The 15,148-nt window shown below is 33.9% G+C and overlaps 1 protein-coding gene across 1 annotated transcript in view; it reads left to right on the top strand.

The window, feature by feature from the left end:
• The window catches only part of LOC131851336 (uncharacterized), a 30,454-nt gene extending 16,036 nt beyond the window's left edge, over positions 1-14,418 (top strand). The window contains exons 2-4 of the mRNA XM_059201826.1: positions 12,633-12,794; positions 13,755-13,916; positions 14,251-14,418. Coding sequence (XP_059057809.1) covers positions 12,633-12,794; positions 13,755-13,916; positions 14,251-14,418 — 492 coding nt within the window. The remainder of the gene's footprint in view (positions 1-12,632; positions 12,795-13,754; positions 13,917-14,250) is intronic.
• The last annotated feature ends 730 nt before the right edge of the window (positions 14,419-15,148 follow it).

The following is a 15,148-nucleotide window of genomic DNA, read 5'->3' as shown; positions in this document are numbered from 1 at the left end:
ACCCTGGGAATTTCGGTTTTTGAAAGCCTCGAAAAATTACAATTTTCATTTTCATTTTTCACGCCGCCATCTTGGATTTTATTTTTTTCTTTTAACCTGAAATGCAACCGTTTGCGGCCCGCTACGAACTACCGCTTGAACGAAATCGATCCGACGGAAATTGACAAAGTTCAGCCGCCATCTTGGTCCGCCATCTTGGATTTTCCCAACTTTCGGAATTTTCTCGTGGTCACCCTAGCGAGAGGTACACATACATCGTCACGACCCCCCGGCACTCCTTCTGGGAGAACAACTATGTCAATCAGTGAGTCACCGTAATGCAGCTTTATATATTATAGACTAGAGGGTGCGTGTGTGCGCGGGCCTCAAGAGGCCCACGAGGCGTTGTCGTTGATTTTTTTGTGAAGACGGTTTTCTTTTCGAATAGACTTGGTTGGCAAGTAGAGTTATCTGTTTTGATACGATTAGATGACTTTCTATTGTAACAGTGAATTTTTATTTCACGTGTACCAACCTGTGGCAAAACTTTGTATTGTAATGGTCACAATACAAAACCTAACCTAACCTACCTTTCTGTATACTATATTAGTCTGGGGTCAAAGTTTTTAATGTAGAGATCATAATACGAAACCTAACCTAACCTACCTTTTTATTCACTATATTATTTTGAGGGCATAATTGCTACTGTAAGGGTCGCAATAGAAATCCTAACCTAACGTACCTTTCAGTATACCATTTCCACCTGTGCTTTAATTTTTATTGCAATGGTCACAATACAAAACCTCAAATTACCTAGCTTTCTGTATTAGTATACAGAAATGTATGCTTTGTGTTGCCACCTAATTTTTCAAAAAAACGCATGAAACTATTAATATAAGATTTATTATAGATCCCCGTCACTCTTATGTTAGAATGACGAAAAAAAATTCCCACATTTTGGGTTTTGTAAAATTACCCAAAAATCGGGGAAAATTTGTAGCCTAAATAATGTTTCGAACCGAAATCTACCATGGCTCAATAAAGGTCGACTCGCTGCAGGGAAGCCAGGTACCCCAAAATATATTCCTAAATTTATCATCAGAGATATAATACTTAAACTGGGCCGCCATCTTGGATTTTTCCTTTTTGAATATTTTTAACTTATCCACTTTGGTGGCAGAAACATTTTGTCCATACTTTTAAAATCACTAGTATCCTGACGACTTAGGCGTAATGCCGGTTAGTCAGGGAGAGAAACACCTCAATGCCTACAATATTCACAATTATCTACCTCTTATTTGTTTTTATAATAATATCAACACTTCCGCTCCAAAACTCCCGCTGCCCCCGTTCAATCGTCCGTCATCCACTTGTCAATGTCACATAGATTACTTTGGCTCTGGCCTCTGACGTTCCGTTTCAGTTTACATGATTATTGACTTTACCATTTTTAATTAATGGTGCGTCACACGATAGTTAACAGTCGGCCATCCTGCAATAGTGTCTGGCCCAGACACATAGGTAACTGATGAGCGTAGTCATGCTTATCAAAGGATATAGTGTCTACAGGATCATATAACAAATACTTAACTAAATAAACTAAAGATACACATTACTTTCATAACATTGACTATCTTAGTATACTGTCAAAGGTTTACAATCTAAAATCAATACTAACAGAGCTAAGTTTCGGCATGCATTCAGAATGCACAAAATATAACATAACATATATTAATTTACATAATCCAAATCACCCAAAAACATGAACAACCTTTTAGAGTATCAAACAATTATTTGGCGGTGATTGACTTCTATGAGTCAGACTGTAACATATCACCATCACAATGTAAGTTTCCGATCTTATGAACATTGCATTTTTTTTTATACCTCCAAAATAGAACTTGACATTTCTCATCATGAATATTTTAACGGATAAATTTAACATATCACATTACAAAAGGTAAAACTTAACAACCTACATATATAGAGAAAAAAATATAAAGAGAAAGTAATATTCTCGTGACATAAAATTAGAACAAAATCGCTGCCTGCCTTCACCTAACCAATAGAAAATAACAGGTCAATATTATTCAAGTGGTTCTAATACCCTCAATACTACTACTACTATTTTACTTCGACGATACTCTTGATTTACCAGAGAATTATTTTAATATAACATAATTCATTGAATCTCAGTTATGATTTACTTAACAATACCATCAGTTCACTGGTCAAGTAATCTATTGCACCCTTTGAACCCTGTACATTTAGGGAACTATAAATGATTGTAGATACTGATCTCAATTTTCTTTACAACACCAGTTTAACATAAACCAAAACCCACTGTTCCAGATTAATGTGAAATAGAAATAATCTTTATTCAAACAAACTTAATATAAGCACTTTTGAGTAGTCAAGATTTTTGAATCTATCGCTTATTCGGAACGCAGATTCATCACAAGAAGAATAAACAAGAACCCTGTGTGTTGCTCTTTTAAATAAATATTGATTTACTTATATTTAATTAACAACAAGGATTAGGCGTGCGGCAATCAACATAAAAACCGCTACGCACTTAATCTCCGTTCAATCAGACAACATTGACAGCGCTATGAATTTCAAGTTAGATATTTTCTAAAAAAAAACACTGATTTATAAATGATGACATTTATAAATTTTTCAATTTTATAATAAGCTTTTTTTTTTTTTACAAATAAAATATTTTATGACACATTTGATTTCTTTTTCTGGCAAATTGAGTACAGATTCTGGGAGTTTGTTGTAAAACCTTGCGCAATTTCCATAAAACGAATTACTAACTTTCGTCAAACGAACGTGAGTTTAGTAAGCCTACTATTCACTTTATATTTTATCGATGGTATTCGTAGCCACTTCGGCCATCCAACGTTATCGAAGGGCCTCATTCGATATTATCATAACAGTTAACATCGGGTAATATAATAAAATTAAAATCATATAAAATTTAGTTTGAGATACTTTACATACTTAAAATATGAAAGTTGCCACTGACAACTACACATTACATTTCAACATCATGAATTCAGTCTTTGTTATATTTTTCCGCCTTAAGTTGTATCACTTAATTTTTCACACCAGGTACTAGTCAGCATCTCTGCAAACACGGCTGCCTAGCTAATTAGTGAAATACCTGTTAAAACAAAACATTAAAAAAATGCCACCGCTTGCCCACTATGACTACGGTCTCAACAGATCTGGATTTTATTAGACTCAGCCACCGCTTGCCCGCACAAGGAGCTACGGCCTCAAACTGGTCAAATTCTCATTAGACTCAGCCACCGCTTGCCCACACAAGGAGCTACGGCCTCAAACTGGTCAGATTCTCATTAGACTCAGCCACTGCTTGCCGCCACAAGGAACTACGGCCTCCAACTGAAACACATCAAATATTTAACAACTGGTCATTTTCTCAATGAGGCATTCACCGCTTGCGCACGCAAGGAGTTACGGCCTCCAACTAGTCATATTCTTTATGGTACTATGCTATTTTTACTTCAGCCTCAAGTGCTCTACATTGCAACTCAACTATGGGTTATATGCACTCCCATCAAAATTTACTATTACTTTTTATTCTATTACATATCTTTAAGAACTGGATTTCCTGGTTCCATTTTACTATTTCTCCAACGCTTTAAAGGACTTTATAACATTTAATCATAAGTTAATTCAATTTAATTATGTACCAAATTCGAATTATATATCTGGTTGATATATATCTAGTATCTACCAATTTCTGAACGAACATGCAATATATTACTACCACATACCCTACTCCTATTATTATCTACCAAATCTTGAGTAGCATCAACAAAAAGCGAGTCGTTCGTTGTACGTCGCATTGAGCACACGCGGATCCCCATTTTCTCCGTGAACTAACGTATACGGAACCATCAGCCGCGATCTCAGCGCAATCATCTCATCAGTATATCATCAAATCTAAATCACCATCATTTACCTTAAAATCCATAAATCGTATTCATAGTCATATGATTATTATATTAATCTCATAATTTCATCAAAGTATTGCAAATCATTTTTCATTGTCATATCAACCGCCCGTTCTATTAGCCATTTTGCTCATAATTCAGCTTGTCATCGATTGTAACTCATCATTGTATCACTAGCATTCCTTAATCTTTCAGATCTATTCGTTCATGTACAACTCTTCACCGCGTATATTTACCGACTATTTTCCATAGAGGTATATCAAATTTTACCTTGTGATCGTCCTTACTACAATCTTGCAGTGTAACTATCTTGTACACCTCGAGCGCTTTATTCATAATATTTCTAAAGTGTCTGTATACGGTGTCTGGGTTCTATAAATTAGCACCTCTTCTAATTTCCCATTAATTACAACAGACACATAAAATCAATTCTGAAAGGATTAATTTCAATTTAAACTATTTAGTTAGTACAATAGTCAATCCGATTTCTCCAAAGGGCGTTCAGCCACACATACAAGTGCATATAGGTGCTCAGACTAATCTATGGAATCAAATGCCCAGCATTTGATTGCGTTGATCATTACTTATAAAAATTTTAACTTAACCAAATATTTGAAAACAACATCACCGTTATTATTATAAACTTCCAATATCTCTACACCTGTAATTTTGTACAATTCAACATTAAAACACCCTCACTTATTTAATACATCCGTTCTCGTATGCTATGCAAGTGACAACATCAATTCTTATATGTTGATGAGTTTACTATTAAAAGCCTTAGTTAACACTTTTATTTTACTTCAACTCAACAGTTATGTCAAAAGTGACAATGGTCTAAATACAACACATCCAATCTCATATTCCAGTCAATTGAGTCAACATGTATACCAACAATTCTTACAGGCTCGTTAATTTAGCATTATACGCTTCGATTATACTCTTTTTTTTCAACCAATTAAAATCTTAATAGATACAATATCTCAAGATTTAACAAAGGTTAACTAGAAATTAATAAAATTGGCAAAACCATCTACAACAGTAATTTATAACTGTAAACTGTAATCTATTGTTAACAATATTTAACTTTCTTATATCTTAACTTTCATTTATATCCTCTAGTAACTTTTCTTATATATTCCTGGGATTAAATTGACAGATATAGCCTTACTTCCACAACTTATATTGTCTCTCATTTTATTTGCATTGGATATAAAGGTCTCTTAAAACAGTTATAGGTTCAATAGGATCCTTTCAACTTAAATCTAGTATACCCATGTACACTTTTCAAAACTTTAATGCTCATACATTTAACAACAATCAATTGTCCTTTTGTTTTTGTTTTTCTTTTAACTACCTGTGCTTCTTAAATTTGTATTCACTATAGTACCATTATAATTAAAGAACAATGGCTCAGCTCGCAAACATTTTCTCAACAAATAATTCTCTATAACATGTAAAACTTACAACTTAGACCATGCAGTATTTATTTTTCATTCTACATATATGCTATTCATAAAGTAGTTTATTATCCATCAGTAAACCATATAAAAATCTCATAAATTACGCCAGTATCCATATTCATAAACCAGCTCGTCCATACTGACTATCCATGTCTCTCTCTATGGAAGTTTGCATCCAGTCTTCTCCTGCTGTTTCCTTTTTTTTCTTATGTCATCTGCTTATCTTTTTTTCTGCTGTCCTACGTTTCTTTTGTCTGTCGTCTCTGCCATTTTCTTATATATATATATATATGGCTTATAAATTTTTCATTTCATTATATGGCGTCCTACAATCCAATCAATCACAATACTATTTAAATGTTAAATAGGCATTACTATATGTATTTATACCTGTACATATGATACAATTTTCTTTTGAATCATTACTATTTATATATTTTTTTCTTCTATAAATTATACTGATACTGTGCTTGTGAATCACTGTTCATCCCAACGGATACCAACATCTCACTTTCAATCTAAGTTACATTTGCAGTGATTAACTTGTGTTCACAAGATATTGAGGATTTTTCCTATTCTTTTTTTTTTTTTACTTATATATTCCTGTCATAGCTATACCGAAATCACCATGCACTGTCCTCTACAGTACAGTAGATTCACAGAAGATAATTGGAAGCTTGCCACAGTATAGAAGTGCTATCTTCATAAAACCGACTAACTTCAGTCTCATCCTCTTTGGTAACAAAGTTATATTAAATAAAACAAACCACATGCTTATAAAGGCATAGCATAAAACACCAACAATCAGGAATTCTCATAAATATATAACGGTTGTATAGAATGGGAACGAATTTCCATGCATGGACAATTATGCAGCCTATTAATAACCACATTACCAAGGTCATCAGCAAAGTTTTCTAGAATATCCATATCTCTTTACTTTCCTAACAATCTTGTCTGTCTGTGTCTCATAATTTTCCTCTATAATAATTTTAAAGCTTATGTACTTTGAATATCTTAACATTGCCTCCCACAGAGACTATTTAATAATAACTAATTAATATACAGAAACTTCATTAGTCAAATCATAAAATATTTTATAATCCTGTAGTCTACAAATACATAGAAGGTAAGTTACATAAACCATTTAAAAATAGTATCCAATTTTTCCTTTCTCCTATTTTCTATTTCACCATATCACAGTTACATATTAGTATTAGTACATGTAGTATTCACTTAATTCTCTCCCATCTGTCCATACCTATATACAACAAAAGAGTGCTATGCACTCATTTATTTCCATTTTCCTGCCATAATATCTGAATTATAAAGTTTATTATCCAAATTTCACAATTCTAAACCACACTGTTTGACACAATCCATGTGCTAACTTCAAGATGAGTTCATTATTAACTCCTGAATGCTTTAAATCAGTTATTATCTTCTGATATACATTTATTTATATTAATATTCAATAATATATTCTACTTGTTTTTCATTTTATTATCTGTACTTCACAAATATATAATACAATTTGAATTTAAACAATGATTTCCTCCTTGGTTCACATTTCAATTCCAATACAGATTTAACAATGAATCTGTCCACTTTATAGTTTCTTAGTACTGTCATTCTACAAATGACACTAAATAATAAAACTCAATGGATAACTTAAGCTCAGATCCTTGCAGCAAATCTTCAGTTCATTAGCTTATGCACTACACAAGATTGGACAATATAGCAATACATTGCAATATATTACAATAGTCTATTTTCATTATTGTGATAACAATTGTCGTATGTTGTGCATATTCATATTATAAAATCATGACATTTTGTGCAATTTACTGTATGGAGAGTTATAACTCATCAAAAGGCAAATACTCTCACTGTTGCGACTCAATACATATATCCAAACATTCTGTATGTACACAAATATTAACTTATTTCCAAAAACTTTTATTCATATTCATAACACTAATAGTAAATTTAAAGACAAGCTTGTTGCTCAAGTATCGTTTAGAAAATTCAACAGGTTTCTTGTACAATCAATAATACAATCAAGAGCCAACAACATTCATTTCTGGAGTTACCAAAAGCTTTTCTTTAGGTTAAAAGACAACTTCATAAATTATATAACTGAACCATGTAAGAATAGTCTTACCTGTAATCTATCACTTTCTAACATGTCACATATTAATGTGGTGCTTATAAATTCCAACACTCACTTACTAAACATTGTCTCAAATGACAAATGTACATAGCTACAGGTACCTGCACAGGACCTTTAAGTACCTTTATTGATCAACAATGGCTGCTAAGGGCCATTCTAATGAATTTCAAGAGAAGCATCAAAGAAGTGAACCAATTGCTCAAACATATAATACATTCAATCTGAGCATACATATAATATATAATTCCAGCATAATATGACACCTTTGAGGAATTGGATATCATTTCTAGGTGCTTTTTCAACACATTAATAATCAATATCATATGATTATGATAACCTTGAGGATCCTAATAGATCTCAATTGGATTTTATACTAAATAATGATTAAATAAGGAACTATTAATAATAATAGTTTACAGTTATTCAGTTTTTTAACATTGGAGTTTACTACCAATTGTTAGCCATTGCTATATATATAAAATTCAAAACACAGCAAGAAATAAATATAATAATTGTACTATCAGAGTTAAGTACTATTTTCACTGAGAGCTTCACAGCTAATCATGAGATAGCATCTAAAATGTCTTTAATATCTAATATTATGAAATATAACATGTTATGTTGCTGGTATCAGTTTATGTCAACAATATACTGTGTCTATCTATATTAATATGCTTTATTAATTCATTAATAAACACATATCAAAGTATCAACCAATATAATATATATACATATGACAGTGTCTCAATTTGGGAATATAACCACCATCAAGACATATACCTGGACTATGCCTGTGATTGTCATTTATCTGAAATGGGATCATCAAACATATATGTGTACCTATGTAAAGAAATAATAACAATTCTTCAATTCAATTCACGTAGAACAAACACACAAAACTGAACAGTAAGTTTGACTAATTTACTGTGAATTAGCAACAAACTCAGCAATACCATTACACTGTTTATATGCATAACATGGTATGTGTTCTCATGTTCAACCTATATGTCAACATAGTTAATGTAACTGTTTCTAATCTGTTGATATCCTATCATACTCTATCATAGGCATTAATAACATAACAATAGTTACTCTGTATTTTAAACTAATTAGATAGCCAAGTTGTTCTATACTTAATGTATTCATAATACTTCTTTCTTAGGTATATTGTATACCTCAATATCGTGCTACATGTCATGTCATTACTCTCGCAAGTTATCGTACATACTAAATCTATTTAATATGTAGAAAGCAATTCATCCAAAAGTTCAATAAAACAAGTGAGAAACTGCGTTTAATAGTATGCGTGTTATTAACGTAAATTCACTTACCACAACTTCTAGTCAGAATTACCTTACAGTCGAATTTGTAGGCGGGATTGGTACCGCTTCTGAACTTTTAAAATCACTAGTATCCTGACGACTTAGGCGTAATGCCGGTTAGTCAGGGAGAGAAACACCTCAATGCCTACAATATTCACAATTATCTATCTCTTATTTGTTTTTATAATAATATCAACACTTTCGCTCCAAAACTCCCGCTGCCCCCGTTCAATCGTCCGTCATCCACTTGTCAATGTCACATAGATTACTTTGGCTCTGGCCTCTGACGTTCCGTTTCAGGTTACATGATTATTGACTTTACCATTTTTAATTAATGGTGCGTCACACGATAGTTAACAATACATTGTACAGAGCTAAGGCGAGTCCTTCTAGTAGTTCCTTAGTACTGTTTACTATGAAAATTAGTTAATACTTCCCACCGAGAGTTTCCATTCCTCAATACAAGTCAATTCGCTGCAGGGATGATAGGTGTCACAAACCTGAATTTTAAAAAGTTCTTAAAATTGTAATAGATAAAGTATCCTAATTCGGCCGCCATCTTGGATTTTTCCTTTTTAAATACTTTTAACATATACACTGGTGATAGAAACATTTCATCCATATATTGTACAGAGCCCAGGTTACATACACCTAGGAGTTCCTTAGTACGGTTTACTATGAAAATCGATGTATGGTGTTGCCAGGAGATTTTGATAAAAACCACCTAGGACCCTTTGAGGGATAATTTTGGACCAATGCTCATCACTGTTTTGTTCAAATTGACGAAAAAAAGTTGCATGTTTTTTACTTTTCTTCGAAATTACCCCAAAAACGGGAATTTTTTTTGGACCAGGTAATATTTCCCACCGAGAGTTTCCAGTCAACAAGGCAACCAAGTCAACTCGCTGCAAGGTTTAGTGGTACCCCAAAATTGAATTTTTAAAAGTCCCTAAAAATGTCAACATAAATTAAGTACCCTAACTCGGCTGCCATCTTAGATTTTTACTTTTTAATACTTTTGACATATTCACCCTAGTGACAGAAACATTTCGTTCATACATTGTATAGAGCCTCGGTGACTCCTTCTAGTACTATTACTCTCTAAGAAAACTGATGTAAGGTGTTGCCAGATAATTCTGACAAAAACCACCTAAAATCAATAGAGGGATTGTTTTTGACAGATTTTCATCATTCTTTTGTTTGAAATGTCCAAAAAATATTTTCCCACTTTTTTAGGACCTATCTCAAAAATTACCCTAAAATCGGGGAAAAATTTTATACCAGGTAATACTTTGTGTTGAGACACATCATCTCTCCATAGAAGTCGACTGGCTGTGGGGTTGGCAAGTGTCCTAAAACTACATTTAAAAATATCCCAAATTTTCTCCGAAAAGCAAAACTCCCCTATCTCTGCCGCCATTTTGGATTTTTACTTCTTAATACTTTTGATGTATTCACCCTAGTAGCAGAAACATTTCGTCCATACATTATGTAGAGCCTCGGTGACTTCTTCTTGTAGTATTCCCTAAGAAAACTGATCTGAGGTGTTGCCAGATAATTCTGACAAAAACCACAAAAAACCCTTAAGGGGATGACTTTTGACAGATTTTTATCATTCTTTTGTTTGAAATGTCGAAAAAAATTTTTCCCACTTTTTAGGACCTGTCTCAAAAAATACCCCAAAATCGGGGAAAATTTTCATATCAGGTAATACTTTGTGTCAAGAGACATCATCTCTCCATAGAAGTCGACTCGCTGCGGGGTTGCCATGTGTCCTAAAACAACATTTAAAAATGTCCCAAATTTTCTCCGTAAAGCAAAACTCCCCTATCTGTGCCGCCATCTTGGATTTCTAAAATTTCATAATTTTCCCTAGAGGCCGGGTCCTTCGTCTATCCGACGACGCATAGTGCGTTGAGCTAGCACACTCGTAGGTACCCTATCAATTTCAGTTTTTGAAGCTACATCTCAATTTCAAAATTTGTACCATGTTGTATGGGTGTTGCCAGCAAATATCGATAAAATCCACCTAAACCCCTTCGGGGGACGATTTTCGTTAGATCACCAAGGCTTCTTCATTTAAAATGTCGAAAAAAATTTTTCCCACTTTTTGGGACTTTTTTCCAAAATTAACCCAAAATCGGGGAAATTTTTTAGGCTTGATAAACCTTCCTACTGAGAGTTATCCAAGTCCGTAGGAAGAGACAAGCTTCGAGGTTGCCATGTGCAGCAAAAACGCGATTGAAAATATCCCAAATTTTTTCCAAAAACTAAATCTCCCATAGCTTGGTCGCCATCTTGGATTTCTGAAATTTCATAATTTTCCCTAGAGGCCGGGTCTTTCAGCCTCCCAATGCCCTACAATAGGGATCGGTAGCATCCCCGCAAGTACCCTAGGAATTTCAGTTTTTGGAGAGACACCCCAATTTCTATTTTGGTCAAACCATGTATGGGTGTTGCCAGCAAATTCCAACAAAACCCACCTAAAACCCTTTAGGGGATGTTTCTCGATAGGCCTTGATGCCTCTTTTGTCAAAAATGTCGAAAAAATTTTTTCCCACTTTTTGGACCATTTCTCCCAAATTACCCCAAATTCGGGAATTCTTTTTAGCGCTGGCAATACTTCTTACCGAGACCCATCATCGCCCCATAGAAGCCGACTCGCTGCGGGGTTGCCCTATACCTAAACAATGACTTTGAAAATAATCCGGATTTTTAGGACCAAATTCACACGCCCCCAACTCGTCGGCCATCTTGGATTTTCGAAATTTCATAATTTTCCCTAGAGGTCGGGTCCTTCGAGTTTCCTATGCCCTACAACCGGTGTCGCCAGCACCCCCGCAACTACCCTGGGAATTTCGGTTTTTGAAACCCTAGAAAATTTTCAACCAGTTTTTGGCAATTTTTTCGCCGCCATCTTGGATTTTAATTTTTTGTTTTTACGCCATATTCTGGGTCCCGCCGAGACGTGCCAAATCACTCTTTGAACGGAATCGATCCGAGCGAAACTGTAAAAGTTAGCCGCCATCTTTGTCCGCCATCTTGGATTTTCCCAAATTTCGGAATTTTCTCGTGGTCACCCTAGCCAAAGGAACATTTCCCCCATACATCGTCTCGACCCCCGGACGCTCCTTCTGGGAGAACAACTATGTCAATCAGTGAGTGAGTCACCGTAATGCAGCTTTATATATTATAGAATAGATATATATATATAGGATATTACCCCGAACAAACAAATATACAAACTTTACCTCTGTATACATAATCTAGCCATAAATGGTGTTACAATAATAAACCAAAAATAAACAAAATACTGCATTTCAATTTGGAATCTGTCATTCTTTTCAATTTAAAGTGTTATCTTTTATGCCTTAAAAAACAACTTTTTAAAGCAATTTGTCATGATCGACGCAATCAAAGCTTTGGATATCTCGTTATATAATGATTAATAATAAGCAAGATATTTCCCTCGATAATAATAAAGTGACGATTGTGGCTTGACTTTTGGGTGAGTCCATCCATGACCAAGACATTTGTAACAGATCTGAAATATCGGAAGCTCTAAACAAATATTCGTACATACATATAATGAGTTCATATGAAAATTATTTGAAAATGGACCAAGAATAGACCCTTGAAGTACACCTATTCCAGAAGTGACCCGTTAGCCGTAGCAAAATAATATGTATAAATATAAATTTATGTACAGAGAATCCAGTATTTCAGTACGGAACACCCTCGCATATTATACTACGACCGCAATATTGTCGAATATGCAAACTTAACATCCCGACGTGTCAGCAGGAAGGATCCTTTTTATTATGTCGATTTTAATGCACGCACGCTTACTTCGCTTGGTAATAATGTTACTGTAAGTTTATTTTATTTCATATTAACTTCCATCTCTTGCATCACATTCTGTAAAGGTTTATGAAATCCGTCATTTTTTATATAACTTTGTATCATTTTTGTAACACTTTATCAATACCATTGTGCTTCGGTATTATTACATTCTTATGGAGAAGTAAGAAGAAGATTGTGACGTTGACCGGTAACTATATTCATTGGCTGTTTCTTCGTCACTTCTAAAGTACTATTTTAATTATGTGATATTATATTTTCAATAGATTGTTTCGTATAATTTTTATATTTCTTTGTTATCCTTATATTATGTTTCTGCCACTTTCATATTCCATAGTACAACATTTGATGAATTTTCAGTATGTTTTTTAGTTATTTTTATTCTGCTAGCTTTTTTTATTTTATTTCCTTTATAAACCTATTCCGATGTTGAAAATTCTAAATTAAAATTTAAAAAATTGAGTACGATTTGCTGGATTATTTTGTCTTGGGAGACGAGTACAAATACGATCCAGGGCACAAGTTTCAGGAGTCTAGGGAGAGGGTAAACTAAGAGCGTAATAAGACGCTGCTCGACAACCAGTCTTGGTCTCTGTGTCTATACTCGTATATCGTATATACTAGCCCGAACGGCGCGGCACCGGGCGCTACCGCATAGCTAACACACGTAGTCCGTGAGTGCGCATACTCATCGTGCGGTGCATGCTGTTGATACGAGTAAATACTAAGTGATAGTGTTAGGATGTTCTAATAGTATGGTACGAGATAATCACGTGCACTCCCCTTCATCGGTTCATCGTCTACGGTTCCCACAACAGAATTCTCAAACGAACTTTTGTGTATACATTTATTTTTAGTTATACTATTTTTAGTAAATTTACTTTTACATCTTTCCTTTTTTTATTAATAGCTGTCCCCTAATGTGACAACCTCTGAAATAATTTATGGATGATTTACATATGATTTACAGGTAAACTTTTATTTCTTCGAGTTCCTCACCAATGTATATAAACGGGGCTTCATCGAAATGCACTTTCGTGGTTGCGACTTCATTAACAAGGACAGTTTCTTCGCTGGCGCTCTGAGGAGACAAGCGAACTCATCAATATTAGCACAGTGTCCTTATCCAAAGGTTACTGTATTATCCTCACACACGTATTATGTCACACTTATATAGATAGATAATTTTGTTTGAATGGGACACGGAATGATAGGTGAGGTTAAGTAAGCCCAAGGTTGATAGAAATAAATAACATTATTAAGTCAGTAATTCATTCTATGGTAATTGCGTAAGATTTTCTAATTAACTGCCAGAATCTGCTATAAATCTGACAGAGAGGCGATTGAAATCCTATATTAAACAATCTTTGTGTAGACGAACAATTATAGGGTAGACGAATACATAGATGACAATAATATCTAGTAAAAATAAGTTTATTTGCATACAATGTTATATTTTTTTTCAGGGTAATTATCACTTTCACAACATGAGCATCCCATTAAGCCAAGTACCAAGAGGATTCCCGTTTACTAAAGGTCGTATTTACTGTAACCTTACCATCACAGACACTGATATTGTATTTGGAAGTGGATATATTGATTTAGAGCTGAAGACTACAAGAATTTCAAATTAAGTTTAAATTTTTTCTACTATTTTACAATTTAATTTAATTTACACACTCTTGGCCTAATAATACAGTAATCCATGATATAAATAAAATAATATACTGAACATAAAAAACGATTTAATTTAATTTAACAAAAATAATTTAATTTTAATGCATACAATACAAAAGGTCCTTAACACGTGCGGCATTTTCTGCCATTCAACGATAGGTGGTGCAAAAGAATAATTGTTGGCGGTGCAAATATAATTAACGAAAAACAAAATTAAACAACGTTTATACAGAACGAAATATATAATATATACTTTGGGATACAGTAAAATATGACAAATATGCATAAACATATACTACATGACTTTATTAAATTACGAGTACAGTCAGTCGCACTGTGCTTCACTTCATTTTTATTACACTACTATGGTTGCTTGTTTTATACAAGCAACCATATGGTCTATCTGATGGTAAATAGTTACCGTAGCCTATGGACGCCTGAAACACCAAGTTATATACCCTTCAGAAAAACCTCATGTTGTAGTTTCGTAAGAAAACCTAGGCAGGTAATTCATTCTACAATCTAAGTGTATGCGGAAGAGAGCTCCTCTGAAACCCCACTGTTCGATCAAAGGGCAACCGGGGGCGCCGGCAATCTAAACTCAATGTTATCACATACTTTAAGAATAAACTAAAGACTATAATACATGCGTGTTTGTGTCAAATGCATTGTAATGTGTATAATATT

This window comes from Achroia grisella, unplaced genomic scaffold (genome assembly GCF_030625045.1).
Source record: "Achroia grisella isolate CSIRO2021 unplaced genomic scaffold, CSIRO_AGI_Agris_v1 utg782, whole genome shotgun sequence".
NCBI lineage: Eukaryota > Metazoa > Arthropoda > Insecta > Lepidoptera > Pyralidae > Achroia > Achroia grisella.
This window is presented reverse-complemented; position numbering and strand designations above follow the sequence as displayed.